Here is a 20,000-nt window from a genome sequence, read left to right on the forward strand (position 1 = left end):
AATGGATCAACACGCCAGTTTTCTTTAATTACTATAATCCAATTCTTTGTATGTAAAGCTCATTCAAGTTGCTAATCTTGTCATTGGCGCCTAACCATAGTCTGGGTTTTTTTTTTTACCGTTTTCAGTTTTTTGAAGACCTTTATTGTATTTGGACTGGTTGAATTCAAGAAGACTCTGATTCTTACGATATTATCACCTTGCACCAGATAACTGCACCAGGAACCTCGTGCCCGATTTGCGAATAGTCTCAAGCTTAACGCATTAACATGTCGTGTTATTGTTGGCTGTGGGGTGCCATTGATTGGCCTAATAATATCAGGGTTTTTCCACGAGGCTATCTCAAGTGATGCTTTGTTAGCACAAACATGATTTTATCTTTCCTACGTTCGTCCTTCCTGTGTCAATAATATTGTTCTTATTTTTGTTGTTATTGTAAGGCAATGGCCTCTCAAGACAGGTATCTGGTCCTCTTTGACGATATTCTTTTAGTGGCAAAATCAAGGTAAGCATGAAATATTGTTGAACATGTTGTAGTGACCATAACCTAATGTACATGTATTATACTCGGTTACCTACAGCGTTAAGAATTTTAATTAGGCTGTTTATGCGCTACCACTGAGCTGTAAGAGACTCATGGTAGCAAGGCCATTAAACTAGGAACAGGTGACAATTGTATCACCACTCCTAGGATCCAAGTCGTCGAAATCAAGCATTTTCGCGATTGCACCGAACGACAACATAGTTTAATGGTGTCGCTCCCGTGAGTCTCTTGTAGTCCAATGGTGGAGCATCCGAACTATTAATGGTAATTTAGTATCGACCTCTGCAAAGGAACAGTCGGATTTTTTTCCGTGTATCCCGAAGTCACCGTAAAATTTGCATCTCTTCAATGTTTGATATACCACATGCCAGGAAATTAATTTTATCCTCAAGCCGCCATGCAGTTTTCCATCTATAACGATAAGAGTATTGGCAATAAAAGTAGAAAGTTTTAAAATTTTTGTGTAACTGTTTTAACCGTCACTTCTGATGATGTATGTTGCAGCATACGAAACGTCAAGTATAAAATGAAAATGTTTGTAACCGCTGTTTGTTTTCTTTTCATGCTTAAATAATCCTGCCAAAAAAAATATCCAGCCAGCTACGCAAACACCCACGTAGTCCCGGATGTACTTTGTGTACTTTGTCTTTCTGCCAAATTCCTGCCAGGAGTAGCACTTCCCAGTTCGTTCCCCGTGAAATAAAGGAATTATCCTTGCACATACCTAGACGATTTTAATTAAGAAGCAAGCACGAAACGAAAACATTCGGGCTGCTAGTGTCTCCAGGCCTTTTTCGTGACAATTGCTCTAATTTTGTTCAGTATAGATCTGTGTGAGGATCCTTTTATGTATAATCCACAGTTCATGTGCTTTTTAATCTTGTTATACCTTTTTGCATTTATTTGTTTGTTTCATCTATCCTGCACTACATACATACATACATACATACATTTGTGCTTTTTACTTTTGAAAGTAAAGAACAGAGTGTTTTGGCGAACGCCTAGTTGTCAGAGCTTGAACTCAGTATACTGTAGTGTTTAAAGTGTTTCGTCAATCTTCTTGTTAGATCGCCAACCTCTTTGAAGCTAAAACACCGTGTTCGCGTCAGTGAATTATGGTTGGCAAGTTGTCTGGACTATGCTTTTGATGACACGAGAACTGTGGATAAATCATTTGTGATTGGGTGGCCTACGACAAACTTTGTCGCGTCTTTCAAGTAAGGAAAAGCAAGATCTAGCTGTCAAAGAACATTAAAATTTCTCATTGATTGAACGAAGTTTTTCGAGTGATTTCTTTTTCCATTTTTCAGCACCAAGGAGGAGAAGGAAGCCTGGCAGATCGTGCTGTCTAAGTAAGTGTGAGTTAAAATTAATTTTCACCAGCCGCTATTGTGCGTATAGTGTTTTGTGCTAAATAACAAGCTCTGCCTCTATGACAGGCATTCTCTATCACTTTACTCAAGCGCGCTGAGTGGTCCAATAGCCCATTTCCGAGTTGCTGCACTTCTCGGTTTCAAAGCGATTCCTGGTGCACAAATGAGTTGCGTATTCTTATGCAAATCGAACTAATTTCCCTTTCAATAGTTGAGCACCAAGATTCACTTCGAAACGAAGAAAAACAGCAAGTCGGAAATGACCCATTCCAGACGTTGACCCCAAGCATCGCCTGCTCAACTGTAACATGGGTATCAATGGATTGACTCATTTTCATTTAAATAAGTGCTTTAATATGTTTTTAGACAGATAAAAGAACAGAAGGAGTTGGAAGACCCCAAAAGCTTGAACCTAAAGATTTACAACAGAGATATGGAATCGCCGGATTCATCAGGCTATGTATGTACTATAACTGTGTTATATAATATGCTCAATAATGCACGAATTTTGATTGGTACTCACCTATGGGTATGATCTATAGATAACAGACTCATAGCTGACGTCATCATAAAAACTTCTAATTCTAAAAACAAATTGCGATTTTGAGACGGCAATATCACATTATATTGACGGCTAGTTGGGAGAAAATATATTCTGTATTGGGCGGAGTCGCGAAGCGACTGAGCCCTTTACGGAATATATTTTCTCCCAACGCCGTCAATGTAATGTGGTATTGCCGTCTCAAAATCGCAATTAGTTTTGTATCGCGATCCATCATTTATAAAACTGTAAACCAATCAACCCGCGCCTGATCGAAATTTCAATTCTTTCTACCTGCGAAACGTATTTGTTTGCGTACGTCAGCAACCCAATTCGGTCCAACGACGTCAATTTCAAGATTAGGACCAATCACAGGCCGCAAAAGTGAGACGGCAATACCACGAAATATTGACGGCTCGCGCATAGGCAAAACTATAAGAAGATCGCGATACTTTATTATGTAAAACAAATAGATTCCATGTTGCCGTGCGTCGGTTCAGTAAGAGATTACAGTTGACGTCAACATGTGGTAAGAACATCAGTGACACACTCGGCTTTTGTTCTTACCTCATTTTGACGTCGTCAGTGATCTGTTACTGAACGGACGCACGTTAACTTGGAATCTATTGTTAAATCTACGTACATTATTACTTAAATTGTTAGGTAAGGAGTTTCCTATACACGACCATTCATACTTTTTTCCTGTTTTAATCTTTAGTCCAAATCTTTCTCGGTATCAAACATGGATGATGCCGCTACTGTGGTTAAAATGTCGCTGTCATTGTTTAACATTCAGGTATGTTCTCATGGAATATTCTCCCTAGCAAACAAAGCATGACATTTCCATTAAATGTGTTTCAAGTATTGTCGTTTTCGCTGATCTCCTCTTTCAGAGTGACGATGTGTCCGAGTATCAATTGTGGGTGCTTTCTGGTAAAGAGGAAGGTGCATATCCATTGATAGGTGAGTCCGCATTATTCGCTTTCTCCTTCAGTACCTTATCACTCAAGACGCACTATGAACTTAATAAAGTTTTAAGTGTCAATTGTACTAAGCGCTGGTGCACCAATTGGGACAAACCAAATCAGATCGAATCATGGTTTTTGAGAAGAGGGGAAGCACCCGGAGAAAAACTTCTCGCAGCAGAGTAGAGAACCAAAAAAAATCAACCTACATTTCATGTGACGGCAAGTCTGCAACCCTGGCCAAATTGGTTTTCGGTTAGCGGAGCGAACAAGTAGAGTCGTGCAGATCTCAGAAACTCAGTGTGTGACTTGGTTGTGTAGCAAGCCCCTTTTCTCTCCAATTTGCTTTTTTCGACTCTTGTTCATTTTTTCAAAACAGGTCACGAGTTTCCTTTCGCGATAAAAATGAACCACGTGCGAGAGGCAGCCATGACTGACGAGGAGGGATTCCCTTTTCCTTTCGACTTTGAACAGCAATTGCCAGCCATGGATCCCCTGTCACCAGAAACGCAGTGTCAGTTTATACTGAAAAGGAACAGGAAAATACCCAGACTATCGATTGGTGGTAAGCCTGGCCGGGGAGCTACATTGGCATTAAAATAACAAAAAGAGTTGTGGGTGCATGAGAAGAACTGCAAAGCATGCTGCAAGGCATGAAGTTCCTCTTCTTTTCCTTATAAATTATTTCTGTTAATATATCTTTTTTGAAGACTCGCTCATTTTGTTCTTTCGTTTTTCTTGAGTCACTGTCAACAGCCGTGAGTTGCGCACTTTGGAGAGGGGATTCGCGCTAATCTATCAGCAAATTGCAGACTTGGCAATGCAACGATTATCTCACCAATTTATTGATGTTAAATTAAGGGGCTATGTCTCGTTATTTTAGGGTATTTGGGGGAAATCTGTAGTTAATCACTAGTATGGTAATGTGGAATTCCTTTACTGATAAAATTATCGTTACATCACAAACAAGATGATGCTGAAACGACCTTTATCCAGGCGGTTTGCCATAAACTAGAAAAACGTCGGGCCGACTTTTTTCAAGATTACCCAATGTCCATTTTTCTCCATCCCTGTTTCTCTTTCCTTATAATGTATTTCTTTTATGTTGTTCAACAGTTTTAGGTGGTTATTGCCGGCAATGTTTCATTCTACTTTTTTGGACATTTATGACATCATTTTGCGTGAAATAGCCCCTTTAATACATTGGTTTTAGCTCTCGTTTTTTTTTTTTTTTTTTTTTCAAGATGTACCCAACGCTCCTAGTAAACAGCGATGGAAAAATCCAATAAAGAGATCGCAGATAATGAACTGGGCGATGATGCACAAGAAACAATCAGGATCCACAAAGTCCCACTCCATGGATGGACAGTCGTCAACCGGAAAGTATGCTCTTAAAGTTTTCATTATCCTTCAGTCTGGTGCTGATATTTTGTTCCTCAATTGCACTTAATGTTTATTCAAATAGCCAGGGATTCTGTTTAACCTTTTGACTCAATCATTGTCAAGCATACTCGCCGCAAGAATAAAAAAAAATTATCACGTGGGGTTTTTGTTTAGATGTATCACTGACAAACTAACTGACAAAAAAAAAAAAAGAAGTAATGCATGGAAGTCAGTAAGAAGAATTAACATTCAGATCTTGGTTAATTCCCAGCAGTTTGTAGGCTCAATTAACAGCCGCTGTTTCCGGCGGGAAACGAGCCAGTGCTCACTCCCGATATCTCGGGTGGACGGGTGAAGTGAGCCATTGTTAATCTCCGCCACAAATCGAGTAGGCATAAGTTATACTTTTTGGTTCAGATTGTGGCTGCGAAGGTATGCTTTGGCCCGGCCTGTTCACGTTTTACAGTGCTTTTAAAGTGGGACACATCCACGATTTCGACAACGGAGAGTGTTCGAGAAGCTGGAAAATGGTATATTGCGTCGTTTTCTACACTTCACTGATGTTCCAGTTTGCGCCAAGGGCGAAACACGGCTTTGAAATCCATTGCTATTGCAATTTTTGTTCTGATTTCACAAAGAGCAAGCAAAAATTCCTAGAGATCAATTGAAATTACTGCTGAGTTTATTGGTGGCTGAACGAGGCGGCCGATCAGAGGTCGACTGAGAGCTGAAGCGGCCGGAGATTTTGTTGACGATTCGCCGGTTGAATTCAAACTCACTTTGACCATTTAACCACAAACTCAAGCTCGTATAATCTGAAAACGTCGCACAGACGTTTTAAGCATTATGTAATTACTGGGAGATGTCTGGAGCGGTTTTCAAATGAGTGTCGTAAAACCAAAACCAAAGTAATTACTTTGGCCAATCAAAAAGGACGGAGACAATCCAGTAAACCAATCAAAACTCAAAGTAATTACACGTAGCCGACACAGAGCGCGAGAAAATGTGCACGCGAGAGCCACGATTGGTTTTGGTTTCATTTGTGTTTGGTTGAAAAAGTGGCGCGAGAACTTTGAACCCGCAATCACTGAGTGACGTAATGCAAAACCAAGGTAATTTGCTAATTACTTTCGACACTCAAAACCGCGCTAATGCCATCTTCCCACCACGACTATTAACTTGGCATAAATAATGTTCTGAATTTACGTCACAGACACGATCCATCGCTCACGCGTCCAGCCTTCTCTTCTCGGGGAGGATTTCCGAACTCGAGTGAGAAGCGGAAATCGAGCCTAAGCAGTTTGCGGAAACTCGTAATCATGTTATCTCCGATGCTCTTTTGTTTCATTTAAAAAAAATTCTATTACAGTTCACATTTCGTCAAGAGTTCGAAATGTTTCACAAATAAATGTTCTTCGCTAGTTAAAAACGGCCAAAATGATGACAGGAACACAAGAATCCGTTTTATGAAAAGAAAAGCGAATTCGAATTCCAGAAGTCGTTCATCATGGCCGCTGGAGTTTTTTTATTTGGTTTTGTCTTATTCGTTTTAGTGGTCAAGACTGGAGGTCTTTTAATAAGAACACCTTTAAGAAGTAGGCGGAGAAGGGGCAACAAAGCGCCGGCGGCGCACACTTCGGGAGCGCTTTGTACCTTGAATAGGCCACGTTCGATATATCAATATTCACACATGGCTACGAGGCTTTATGGTTAAATTTCAATATTCCTTTGTTTAGAAATCTCAGCTCCCTTGAAACTTGTGAGACGAAGAAAACAGAATTTGACCGATAAAAGCCTCGTAGCCATGCTTGAATATTGATATATCGAACTCGGCCTATTGAACAAATCCTCTGTCCATGTTTGTCCACACGAATTGTCCTCTCTACCTTAGGTTGTTTGGATTACCACTGAACCAGCTATGTTCAGACGAAGAGCCAGTCCCTAAGGCCGTACAGGAGCTGTTGTTACATCTATTCCGATATGGTCCCAATACAACTGGAATCTTTAGGAAGTCCGCTAATGCAAGGATTGCGAAAGAAGTTAAGCTGGAGTTGGACAAGGGTTAGTGAGAGAAACGGAGTATTTCCGGATTTGTGGTCACTTGTTCTTAAATAACTCTACATTTGCGTAATTTGTAAACAATTTGTTATGAGTTATTTCTGACTGTAATTTCCCTTCGTCCTTTTATCAGGTAAAATAGTAGACTTCGAGGATGTTTCGGAAATCGTAGCGGCCTCAGTAATGAAGGTATTTTTTAAAATATATTTTTCAAAATTTTTCTTTTACTTTCATTTTTAACCAGTGAAGACTTCGTTCATCCCAAAGAAAATGGTGAACTCTTAGACTGTTAGGCGCAGGTTATTATATATAATTCATGTAACCTGCGCAATATAAACGTAAATTAATAATAATAACAATATTAATGTTAATAATTATTATTATTATTTGTTATTATTTACGTTGCATTCACACGCTACCGGAAGAACTTTCTAGCGGTTGAAAAAGTTGACCGTACATTTTATCCGCAGGAACCCTGCAATATTTTCGCTCTGTTCACACAGAACTGACAAACCGGATTTAAGTTAAACCTTTGTCAGTGGGTTTACCATCTGTTCATGCGCAGAGCGCTACTTTACTCAGCTGAGTTATCACAGATCCATGCAACCACGCCTTTGCCGTGCAAAAGACGTTCAGAACGAGCCGGTTAAATTTTCGACCGTGCCCGCTAAAAATTCGTCCCCGGTTTTGGCGTTCAAATTTTTGAACGGCGAGGCATCTAAATTTTCGTACGTTTAGCGTGGTTCTGTGTGAACGAAACCCCTAAATGCACGAATTTTCAAACGGTAGAAAATTTTGTCCGGTAACCTTAAATGAGAGAAAAAGCGAATTTTTCTGGTTAGTGACAAAGGGAAATGGTAAGGGCCCGGTTGTTCAAAAGCCGATTAAGTCTGCGAATATGCGGCTCTTCAGCACATTCTCAAACATTGGAAACAATAACGGTCGTGAACGGTACAACATTATACCGTTACCGCGCCTGTGCGTATGTTTGGCTGTTGACAGAGTCCGTGTTGTTGGCGCTGACCAAAAAAAGAAGCGGACTCTAGGGATGAGAATGCCAGTTCTAGTGCCCTACCATTGAGCCACAGGAGACTCGCAGCCTAACTGAGCTTGGCGATTGAATTAGGTCCCGGCGTTAGACCGGTCAGGAAGATTATCAAAGAGATTTAGCATCGTGGTTTTGGCAAACGCCAGGCTGAAATTTGCGTTTTGCCAAAAAATCAAAGAAAGTTGTTTGACTTGAGCTCATTTGTCGCCTTCTTGCTTCAGACATACAGGAACCTTTTTGAAAGAGAGAAACAAGTTAGCAGAAGAGAATTCTCATAATTTTTGTACAAGCTGAGTGGTATAACGTAAACTCGATGCTGAATCTCTCTCCATTACCTCAACCTAATTTATTGACTAAGTTTTAAAGGTGGAAATGCCAGAGCTGAATTCACCATTTTCATTTTTACTGTAAGTTTGAAATGCTGTTAAGGTTATGTGGTCATATCAATTCGATTTGAGTTAATTTCGTTAGTGTCCCCAATTAATGCTCTAGTGCTAAATCCCATTGACACTTAAATAAAGTTGTTATTGTTGTTGTTATTATTATTATTATTATTATTATTATTATTATTATTATTATTATTATTATTGTTAGCTCAATGGAACAGGATGCCACAGGTTCGACTCTTGTGTTGCGAGTACGCGAATAGACCAATTTCGATATGTTAAAATTCAGTCCTAAACAAAAGACATCATCTCGAGGCTCTGGGGAATAAATGTAAGGATTTGTATGAGTTTATTCCCCAGAGCCTCGAGATGATGCCTTTTGTTTTGGACTGAATTTTAATATATCGAAATTGGTCTATTAAAGCCTGGTTTTCACTAGCGACGCAAGCAAAAGCGCAACCATAAGAGCGCTTATTTCAATGTGAAAACGGGGTTTACAAAAAGCATAATCACAAGCACGAGCACCCAAGCACAAGGATCAAAATTTTTCCTTTTCCTTGCGCTTTCGCTTATGCTTGCGTTCGCTTGCATTGTGTGAAAACGAAACGCAGCATAAGCACAAGGAATTTTTTTTTGCGTCTAGCCAATTAAAGCACTCGTTCCAGGTTCCTTGCGTCTTAGCATTTGAACAAAATGGCGGTTACAGTGTTTGATTTTGATGCTTATGTGGATGTTCGTTTTCACGAGCATAAGCTGCTTGTGCTTGCGTCGCTAGTGAAAACCAGGCATAACTCTTGTTTGACAATTAAATTATTAAAATGCCGCTGTGTTTCATACCCGTCCGGTTTGTTTGTTTCAGGAATTTCTACGTCGTCTGCCCGACTGCATCTTTGAAAGCGAGAATTACGAAGATCTCATCGCCACTAACAACCTGCAAGATCGTGAAGAACGCGTGCGGCAATTAAAGGGGTATGGTCTGTTTTTGTCAGCCTCAGATCCAAAATACTCCATTGCAAATCACAAAATCAACATTAGGGCCCTTGGAGAACGGTAGCCTGCCGATTTATATTATCCTTCATTTCATCTTCATCTTAATTTTTTTTTGATATGTAAGTAACTCGCCTTGTTGAACGGGTTGCCTAAACTACCAGATCGTTAACCTCCCCTTGGCGGTTGTAAATTTGTTAAGGTGTGAGTGATCCGCGAACCCAACGAACGCGGACTGTTTTACGACAACAGCATTGTAGGCAGGTTACCTTACCCGCCTGAGCTGGTCCCCGTTTTTCAGGCGAAGATGGCCTTGTTAATCATTGGAAACTCCTAGATAGATGTGTGGCAGTTTTTGATTGATTCCCGTTTTGCGCAGTTTGACAATACTACATTTTGATTTTCAGAATTTTGAAGGGAGTCAACCCTTACAATTACGAACTTTTGAAGTGCTTTATGTGTGTGTTGTATCACATTGCTGATAACGCGGAAACTAACAACATGAACGCTTATAACCTCGCTGTGTGCGTGGCTCCTAGCTTGCTCTGGGCACCCAAGAGTTCAAGTATTCCCCGACAGAACAGTCTAATTCTGTTCCCCCAGTCATACAGTTTATAATAGAAGAATGTGTGGATATAATGGGGGAGAGTGTCAGAACAGTGCTTGGCGACCGCAGTGAGATAGCGGCTAACCACGTGTTAAGTGACTCAGAAAGCGGTATGCAAGACTCACGGACTGCGGACTCTACGGATGACGGAATAGAATCACCGGAACCTCTTAGTCCAAAGGGAGAAAGAAACTCTATACATCTAAGTGACTCGAACTTATATGTACCGAGCACTCTGGCTGTTAATCCACCCAACAGAAGTGCTAGCACACCAAACTCTCCCTGTGATTCAGGGATTCCTTCTCCAAGCTCGTCTCCGACATTTAAGAGACTTGATGTCGAGTTTTCAAATCAACTAAGCGCGGCATTTTATGAACCCGGAAAAAGTAAAGGACATTCATCGGTTGGTCGTCGAAGTTCGGAACCTCTGGGACCACCGCCGGATTCCCTAAAATTACGACTCAAGGGTAATAGGAAACTTCCGAACTACAGAAGACAGCTAAGTAGTACAACTACAAGTGCTGAACTTATTGAACACAAAGAGACTCCAAAAACAACGGCCAGTGGACGCAAACTAGAGACTGCTGTCCTGCGCAGGGCGCATTCTCCTCAAACTGTGCGTCTTTTTCCCGTCACGCAAGATGTCACGCAATATCAGCGTCTGAATCCTATACCTGGTTACCAAGGCCCTTCTGCTCGTGCTCTTGAAGTTAACTCTTGCGTTCAGACTCGGGGATCGAGTACTGACACCCATGAGGATAATCTTACGTTACTTCCACGTCCCAGTTCACCGGTTTCAAAACAAATGCCAGGGGTTCCTCGTTCTCCTTCCCCAAACCCTGATCAAGTGTTTCAAGCGGTGGATCGCCGCCGGCAGCCTGCAGCTCCATCTTATCAGGAACACATGCAGCGCAGAAGAGAATTTACTTCGAAACCTGCGTTGTTTTCAGGTTCGGAAGGGAAGGAAACAAAAGATGTGGAAAAGGAACAGGGGTCTCCTAAGGAAGTTGGGGCATTAGTCGAATCGAAACATGTGCCGCATGCACCAATATCTAGCAAATCTGCTGCTTTGAGCGAAAAATTTGATTCCGAAAGGAGCGAAACGTCCTCGGGACCCAGGACCCCTTTGACTCCGACAAGTCAGCACGAATATGTCTGGGAGCAAGAGGGTGATTCTAGTACTAGTTCAGTCTCAGCAAGCTCTGGACTGCGCAAGCTCGAACATTCTCCGTTTGGACTCAACCTTCATCACAAAAGACACGCTAGTGAAGGATCAGGTAAAAAGCAAACGACGGAAAACTCCAAGAAACCAGTTAGTATACACCCGAGTTCTTCTACCGGACAGTTACGAGTGTGTCCTACTTCCATTTCGACAGCCATAAATTCTAATTCTCAGAATTCCTCATTGACGCATTTTCCTCATTCGGAGATATTTCCGCACGAAGCTCAAACGAAAACTCACTGGATTTCTTCCGCCGAGACTCGGGTAACCTCGGCGGCTCCTAACTCGAACTCGCACGGTGCTTTCCGACTTCGGGCAGGCAGCGCCACCTCGTCTTCGTCATCAGTGTCGAGTTTGGACGAACGATCAAGCATCGGCAACGACTCGACGTTTGCCGAGAGTAAAACGGACATGACACAGATTCGTGACATAAAAGAACTCCTTTGTGAAACAACTCAGGCAAATGGACTGAAAATCAGTCCCCAAACAGCACAAGCCATTGCCAAAGTTCGCACTCCTTATTCGCACAGTGGACCCTACACGGTCCCTTCACATCACGACATGGAAAAAATACTGTCAACAGAAGAATCGTACGTTTAGTGTTTATAAATGTTTCTTTTAATGAAACGCCATGTGCTAATGGGCTGTAATTAGCAATGATCTCGTGGCTTCCTATGTATAAAGTGAAAACACGAAAATACTGGTGTTGATGAATGGGTGATAAAGCTACCAACGCAGCAGCAATATTTATACCTTGCTTTTTCATTTTTTTGGCAAATGCTGAACTACAGGTCGGGTAGGCAAGCGACCAGCGGTACTTACGTCTGTTGGTACTTCATGTATCCCTTACTATAGTGCATTTAAATTGACCAATTTCGATATACAGTGAACTCCCGTTATAGCAGACACCCTCGGGACCATGATGTGGTGTCCGTAATAGCGAGAGTCCGTAATAGCGGGGTGCGAGAAAATTTTTCTTTACAAACACATTAACAGAGCAGAACTTAACAGAACAGGAGTTACGTACCCTTTGTGTACAGTACTAAGTACGTAAAAAACAGTCATCGTATGTTAAAGCAATGTCCATCATCGTTTTGGTTTCCTACTGTACTGAAGTACGGTAACCTACATTTCTAAAAAAAATTATTTTCAAGGAAAAACTTAACCTGAACATCAGCTATTGATTGCATCAGCTATCACATTGCCTTGAAATATCGTTACAATCGGCCCTGTGTACTTCTCCTTTGAATTGCAACTTCCCCCACTTTGTCGCCAAGGAGACTAAATTCATTAGCAACCTTAAACTCCCCTCTATGAATAAAAAAAAGCCGAAAAAAATAAACTTAATATGTGCGCAAATTTTCCAAGATGCTGCTCGGTTTCCGCTATAACGAGAGAGAAAACAATAAAATTGTGACGTTGGGACCCAATAAAGTGTCCGTAAGTCCGTAATAGCGAGAGTCCGTAATGCGGGAGTTTATTTCAGTCAAACGTGTGTAACTTTCGCCGGGGATTTAGCTGCTGTCCGTAATAGCGAGGTGTCCGCAAGGCGGGAGTTGACTGTATTAAAATTCAGTCCGAAACAAAAGGCATCATCTCGAGGCTCTGGGGAATAAACTCGTACAAATCTTTATATTTATTCCCCAGAGCCTCGAGGTGATGCCTTTTGTTTTTTTACATTATAGGATTCGGGTATACCCACGCGTACCCATGTTAAGTATATACTAAAACAGTGGATAGCGTTGAACGCGTGCGCTGATTGGCTACTCAAACCCCGGATATCCTTTGCTATTCACCTGCGAGCAATTTGCGCGCGAAAATGTAGTGGTCGTGGCAGTAAGAAATAAGTGTCGGTGGCTAGTGGTAGACATTCACCCCCACTTCGGTGATTAGTTGCTAAATATCGCTGTACTACGTGTGTAAATACCTTTTAGTATCGCCCAACTAGTGGACTAATGCAAATCCTGCATTTTGATTGGCTACGCTACAAGAGTCCTCGAGCAGCGAAATGCGTGAAGCTTCCTTTCGTTTTATTCCCAAATAAATATTCTGTCCGACTAGTTGGGTGATACTAAAACAATTAGACCCTTCGCCCTCAAGAGCCACGGGTCAATAGCCCATTCGGCTTCGCCTCATGGGCTATTGACCCGCTGCCCTTGCGGGCGAAGGGTCTAATTGTTAAACAACAAGGGATACATTAAGTGCTTACTCTGACATCAGCTCCATGGCCCTTTCATACCTTTTTTAGATCATCTTCAGCACTGTCCATTGGGCAGAAAAAATTAATGATTGGATAGCAAGGTAAATCACCTTATATCTCTTATCTCTGTGACTGGGTAAATCACAATACGGCTCAGTTGGTTAAGCATCGGGCTGCAATGCGGGAGGCCGTGAGTTCGACTCCGGCCAGACCAACACTAAGGGTCTTAAAATACCTGTTGAAAAAGTACTGCATTTGTAATTAAATCCACAAATGGTGAGACTACCAATTCTTCTGGGATAAGGATTATAAACCGTAGGCCCTGTCTCACTACCCTTCAATGCCAGTTCATAGACTGTGAGACGTTAAAGATCAAACAGTCACACTTGTCAAAAAGAGTAGCGCATGGAGTTCCCGGCGTTGTGGTAATGTCGTTTCCTTCAGCAATGTGGTCGGCTTGGCGTAATCTTCTGAATGGACTACTGATCGATGAGACTACTTAACAGCAAAATAGACAGTAGTCAAATTGAAGGAGTCCAAGTGCTGATATTGGTAAAACATTCGCCAGCAAGTTTTTCATGTCGTTTCTGTTACCTAAACTTGTAAAACTGTTTCAATCTTGCAATCAACCGTTTCAAACAGCCAAGATTTCGTTTTTCGGATTTTGACGCGGCAATCTTTGTGGGAGTTAAACCTTCCGCTTGACGTCAACTAGTTTCCTTTCCCGCGCGGCTGAATACCACAGAGATATAATAAACATCTTATTAACCTCGTTTTCTTGGTCCGTACTATAAAGATTATTATCCTCGTTTTCCCTGTGGATTTATGGCCAGCACGCGATAAATCAACGGGAAAAAACTCGGTCCGCAATTTTACAGTAACAGACCTCGAACTCGGTTTGTAAGAGATACTTACCGAGGTCGTGAAACGACAGGAGGCCATGACTGGGAGTGAACAAACTCCCATACTAAGCCTCTCTCGGCATTTTTACAGACCGATATATTTTTAAGACTATTTTTCCGCAAAAAACAAAGGCAGTTTCGGATCGGTGCCGCTATGACAAGTTTGTTTCTTTTGATTGGTCATCGGGCTCCCGCGGGAGTCTTATTCGCGGGAAAGACGTTTCTAAAAAAAACTAGGTCTGTCGAAACGCCCGATCAAGAAGTCAATTCGGAGGGATGGTCTTACTGATGGGCCCCTGGAAAGGGACATAAAAGAATTGCATTCTATATGAAACTTTTAGTAAAGCTGAGAAACAGGAAAGAAAGAAAACGAAAACATTTCAAGGGCAGTTTTCACCTAAAATTTTACAAATTTATCTACATTTTGATATTTTCCTCCTGCTGAATTTACTTCCTGTATTCCACAGTTCATGCCAACGTGGCTAGACAAGCACTGCCCTCTGTAAGAAAATTGCTAAACCAAAATTTAACATAGTTCAATTGTGAAAAGTAAGACGTATGCGGCTAACTCCTACGGAAGAGAGTATCGCACCTTGCATTGAAAACTTGAAACAAAAGAAAGTGGTAATGTAAGGTGCTTTTGTAATCTTGGTTGCATGTCTACGAGATGCGCCTAGATCTCCCGCGACAGAGAGAAATTGTCGGAAATTATTCTCACCACCCCTAAATCGCTACAAGAAAAAAAATCAATTTCCCTAAAAACATTTTTAGGGATAAAAGTTATAAAATTGTTATTTTTATAAAACAGGGCACCTTTAAAACTATGCAGCAATGTATCCATAATCGACCTGTCCAGTCAACATACAATCCTCGCATTTGGTCTATGGTAAAAATGTACATGTCATTATCGAACAGAAACGCGCAATTAAAGAAGGTAAAATCTCGGTCCAGAAACCCATTTAGTTACACATCACGAATTGAAAGCATCACGAGTTATTGACGATGGGTTGAATGTTCGCCTCTAAAACCTGTTTTAAAAGATCATCAACTGTTGTATTATCAAGTATTTCCGCTCTCTCTCCGAGTTCTATCTCTGGTACCAAAATTCGCAACAGTTTGCACACATTGTCCCGAAGATATCGAAGCTGTTGGGCGTGTTTTACCAGTTTAATCCACTGTTCTTCTGGACGTAGTTTTCCTAATGTTACTATCAAGTCCTTGTCGACGCCTTCCACGGTAAGTTCATGGTTACTCTCTGATGTAAATTGATTTTCCACTGTGGGAGAAGACGGGTCGTCAATGACTATGACTTCCTTCTCCTCGTGAGCTTTCCGTTTGGGAGGTTGCTCAATGACGTCGCTGTCTTCATCGTGCGTCCTTTTGATTCCATTGACCTGTGGTCTAAAAAATCACAGAAAAAAACTATAAAACGCAAATCTTAAATTTGTCAGATATTTGTCACATTGACTTACACGGATAGGGTAAGAAACATCCATTGGTTTCATCGTATTATGAAGCGATATAAAAGCAAGTATAAAGTACAAAGGACTTTTTCCGAAGACTAAATTTCACTCGCCTTACAATATTGAAGGACTTACGGTCTGACATTAACTCGCACATACAAGTACAAGTATGCATACTTAATTAATTAACCACACGACAGAACAATCCCAACTGACCGAACGCAAACCAGTTGGCTATTTATTTACACCTCAGAGAAGATGAACCAGGGATTTAAGGGCGTTCGCGCTCAAAATGTTCCCACGTACACATTTTTTTTAAACTTGCCACGCAGAAAGGTAATGATCCACTTTTGCCAAAAAGGCAAAAAAAATGGGGGGTCACCGTGCTTGTTTTCGAGATCATGAGGTGCACTTTTAGAAGATTGCGTTACTTTAAGACGATGTTAGCTTACAACTGTCAGCAAATAAAAAAGCTACACAAGTGAAATTTAGATCAGGTAAATGTACTCAATTCAACATAATTAATATAAATAAATAAATTTTTGCAGCTGATGTCTTTTTCTGTGGTGAAATTGACCTTGAAAAACGATACATATTAGTCTAAGAAAGAAAACTTCTGTCCCACGAGAGCATAAAAGGCGAAATATTTGTAACTTCTCACGTACAGATTTTTTTGTTTTTAGTTAAAATGGACAAAATCAGGAAAGGAAGTGATCTACGGAAAGAAGACCCGCAATCTTGGACAGAATAAAATAGAACAGCAAACCCCCAACCCCCCAAAGCAAGGATGAAGCCGCGCAAAAGCCAAAACGCGCGATTTTCCCATCCTTGATTTGGGGGGGGGGGGGGGAGGGGGGTTTCAAATGTCCCATCCCTTTTGTCCAAGATTGTGGGTCCACAGCTATGATGCCACATGCTTTCACGTTCCATTCTTGCGGAAAATGTTCGCGCCTTTGGCATCGTGTTTACCTTCATGGTCTGCGATGCATGACGTATGCGTGACATGCGCGAAAAAATGCGCAGTAGCAATGGGCGCGAACGCCCTTAAAGTAACGTAGCGCGAAGCTTGCGCGCGTGACCATTGCCTTTGTAGGCTTCTGGAAGTACGATATGATCGTTCTCAGTGTTCGGGTCCAAAGTAGGGTGCCAGGCTTCAAAGAAAAGTCGCGCGTGGTAATTAGCTTCGCAACCAACGATCTTGACATTTTCAAAGTTCATGATGTGGCTGAAATGGTGGACATGGCTTGCAACTTTGGGGCTTTTGGTCAAAACCTGCCACTGCCTTTTTGTGCTCCGCAGTTCGGGTCTTCAATGATCTTTCTGTTTGGCCATAGTACACAAAATTAAACTGTGTACAATTGATTTTGTACACTATGCCAGATTTCTGGCGGTCAGAATCGTCTAGCTCTTTGGGGTGCGGAAAGAGGGTATTGATGGTTAGCTGTGGTTTGTAAGCTACCTTGACCTTTTGTTGTTTCAAAATACGACCTATTTTCTCGGAAACGCCCTATACAAGCTTCGCGCTACGTTACTCTAAATAGCGTATGATAACGAACTTCGCTTTCATATCAATGATGAAGGCTTAAAATTAGCCGAAACATCTGTTGAAAAATATCAAGAGTCAGAGGCAAACCTTTTTCCACATAACATGAGATCTCATGGCTACACTTTTCCATTTTTAAACAAAAGTTACCTGTCAATCTCTTCACTCTTCACTTTGATTGGTTGCTCAGCGCGAGAATGCACTTCAGTTATCTGAATAGTTGACGCAGACGCCGTGGGTTCTTGTTTTATCTTTACCTGCAGTAGAAACCAAAACCATCAAACTGTATATTAATCAGAAACAGAGCGAGTCTTCCTCTTTTCAAAAACAACATTTTTTTAAGCGGGAGTTACTCGATACAGAGACGCCTTGAGGATAACCATCTCGTAAGCATAATTTTCCATTATCCCACATCGTTTCCCCCTGGACAGTTCCCCCTTTCCTAGCATTCATACTTTATCACTACACTAGTTTAATATTTGATGCAATTGGGGTGACTGGACGGACTCGAGTTGAACAACCGCCGTGTGATTACTGGTTGACCAGTGAAGCCTTTGGGAATGCAAAGGGGTAAATACTTATAGTGTAGGATTGTGTACCTGTAATGTTTGTGATTGGCTTGGAGTGAAAGGTTGCACCGTAGCAGCCACTGTAGCAGTGCTGACGGGTGAAGTATGAACAAGCTGTTGACCTGGAGCTGAAGTTTGCGGTGACGGTATAATGTAGCGGTACCTATCACTAACAGTCACCTGGTTCCTGAAATCTTTAGGTGACGTGTTGACGGCGTCTGCTGCATCAGGGAGGACAGCGGAAACTGGCGATACAACATTGGACTCTGTGGCTTGTCTATTAACTTCTTGTAACGACTCCAAGGGTTTGTAGCTTGATGGCGGCACAGATGGCGATTTGAGTGGTGGGCTGATTTGCTTAGCCGGCAGTTGATCTCGTGATAGGAGTGTGGATGTCACCCCTCCACTTGTTAACGACTGAATTAGTTGCTGTGGTTGTGAAGACTGGACTGTTACAGGTTTAACTTGGTAACGTGGTGGTGAATTGTTTGAAACGGACCTCACGAACTGTGATACAGGTGTTTGTAGGTGGATTTTATGACCTGACTGCAGTACAAGGTTCTGAACAGTGACCTTATTTTGTCGTGTTTGAGAAGGATCAGCACCGACCCTGACTGAAGCCGGTTGTAATGAATGCACCGACACAACCTTCGGTGTCGTTACGTCATTAACTACACGATTTGGTTGTCCGATGTTTCCTCGAGGGTTTGGAACTATCTGCACCAAGGGCTTGGTAGCCACATTTTGAATTTGACTGCCAACTGGAAGAGAAGAAAAAACCTTGACAACCTTGACTGTTGGCTGCTGTTGATTACCGCTTGACGTCAAACTGATTGGTGCTTTCGGATTGGTGGATATGGCCACATTTCGAGTCGCAACCGATGCCTGAGGGAGTGCAGTTCCAGCAATTGACTGTTAATAATGAAACACAAAATAAGCAAACATCTCTTGAGCACCTCAAAACTATTTTGAAATCGAAAATATCGAACTCATAACTGAACTACCGTTATGTGGATACTTTGACTAATACTGAAGCACCTCTTCTGAGGAGAGTTAGAGCCGACTAGGGTTGTACAAGGAACCTTTGTACAATACAGTGGGGGACTTCACGATGTAAGACAGCGACATCAGCGAAAACATTCTTTAAACCGGACATACCACGTTTGAGATACTTAAAAATGATTGTTTCCGCTAACGCTAGCCCAGTATCTCCGAACAGAACCTGGAGGAACGATCCTTAAGTGTTAAGATGGTAAATAATTTTAGTTCGAGTTTTCCATAAAAACCTATGATTTTGAAGTTCACGGACAACTGGAGAGCAATGTACAAAAGTTCAAAAGGCAGGTGTAATGGATTCGCTCAGTGTCCAGTATTCTTCTTCTTGACATTACCGCGCCGCGTCGTACGTTTTCAACTCCCCTTTTTTAGGGCTGAATTCTTGTACAACACCAGCTACACTCATTAAGCGTTGGAACACTTATTAGAGCGATTTTCAATCATGTCGAAAGTAATTAGCGAATTACTTTGGTTTGCATTACTTCACTCAGTGATTGGTTCAAAGTTCTCGCGCCACTTTTTCAACCAATCAACCAATCAGAATTGAAACCAACACCAATCGTGGCTCGAGCGTGCACATTTTCCCGTGCTTTGTGTCGGCGACGTGTGATTACTTCGAGTTTTGATTGGCTCACTGGATTGTCTCCGTCCTTTCTAATTGGTTAAAGTAATTACTTTGGTTTTGGTTTTACGACACTCGTTTGAAAACCGCTCTAAGCACAGTACAAATCAAAATGTAATGTTGGCATTTAAGGCAGGGAAAACTGGCGTCCCATGGGAAAAACTACTCGTAGCAGAGTAAAAAACAGACAAGGCACGCATTGGTGGGAGGTATTTTCTCTTCACTGCACAACTCCAGCTATCTTAAAACGAACTGAAATGTTCAAGCATACCCTTGAAGCACTTGCTGGTTGTGTTACAAGCTGCAAAACAAAGACGATGGGTTAAAATACTTACAAACGAGTAAAAAGGGGCTCTCTACTACAGAGCGAATTACCCCCCCCCCCCCCCTCCCCTTAAGCCCCCACATGGAATGATGCGAGACAAAGGCGATGTTTGCAAAAGCCTCCTTTTCCGTTTGTGTTTGTTGGAAGTCATGAGAGAGACCCATGGCTGTATCCAGAATCTTGTGTCAAACCACGGGAAACAAGTG

The 20,000-nt window shown here is 41.7% G+C and overlaps 2 protein-coding genes across 2 annotated transcripts in view; one reads left to right on the plus strand and one right to left on the minus strand.

Annotated features, from left to right (window-relative positions):
• The window catches only part of LOC138054488 (uncharacterized), a 58,303-nt gene extending 46,491 nt beyond the window's left edge, over positions 1-11,812 (plus strand). The window contains 13 exon segments of the mRNA XM_068900940.1: positions 441-505; positions 1,612-1,761; positions 1,855-1,896; positions 2,284-2,377; positions 3,177-3,254; positions 3,352-3,421; positions 3,803-3,988; positions 4,668-4,806; positions 6,698-6,867; positions 6,998-7,053; positions 9,158-9,267; positions 9,693-9,853; positions 9,856-11,812. Coding sequence (XP_068757041.1) covers positions 441-505; positions 1,612-1,761; positions 1,855-1,896; positions 2,284-2,377; positions 3,177-3,254; positions 3,352-3,421; positions 3,803-3,988; positions 4,668-4,806; positions 6,698-6,867; positions 6,998-7,053; positions 9,158-9,267; positions 9,693-9,853; positions 9,856-11,714 — 3,180 coding nt within the window. The 3' untranslated portion in view covers positions 11,715-11,812.
• A 2,784-nt stretch (positions 11,813-14,596) lies between these two features.
• The window catches only part of LOC138054489 (uncharacterized), a 56,980-nt gene continuing 51,576 nt past the window's right edge, over positions 14,597-20,000 (minus strand). The window contains exons 18-21 of the mRNA XM_068900941.1: positions 19,741-19,770; positions 17,822-18,703; positions 17,373-17,479; positions 14,597-15,617 (exon numbers count right to left, since the gene is read on the minus strand). Of these exons, the coding sequence (XP_068757042.1) occupies positions 15,203-15,617; positions 17,373-17,479; positions 17,822-18,703; positions 19,741-19,770 (1,434 nt within the window). The 3' untranslated portion in view covers positions 14,597-15,202. The remainder of the gene's footprint in view (positions 15,618-17,372; positions 17,480-17,821; positions 18,704-19,740; positions 19,771-20,000) is intronic.

This window comes from Montipora capricornis, chromosome 6, assembly GCF_036669925.1.
Source record: "Montipora capricornis isolate CH-2021 chromosome 6, ASM3666992v2, whole genome shotgun sequence".
In the NCBI taxonomy this organism is placed as follows: domain Eukaryota; kingdom Metazoa; phylum Cnidaria; class Anthozoa; order Scleractinia; family Acroporidae; genus Montipora; species Montipora capricornis.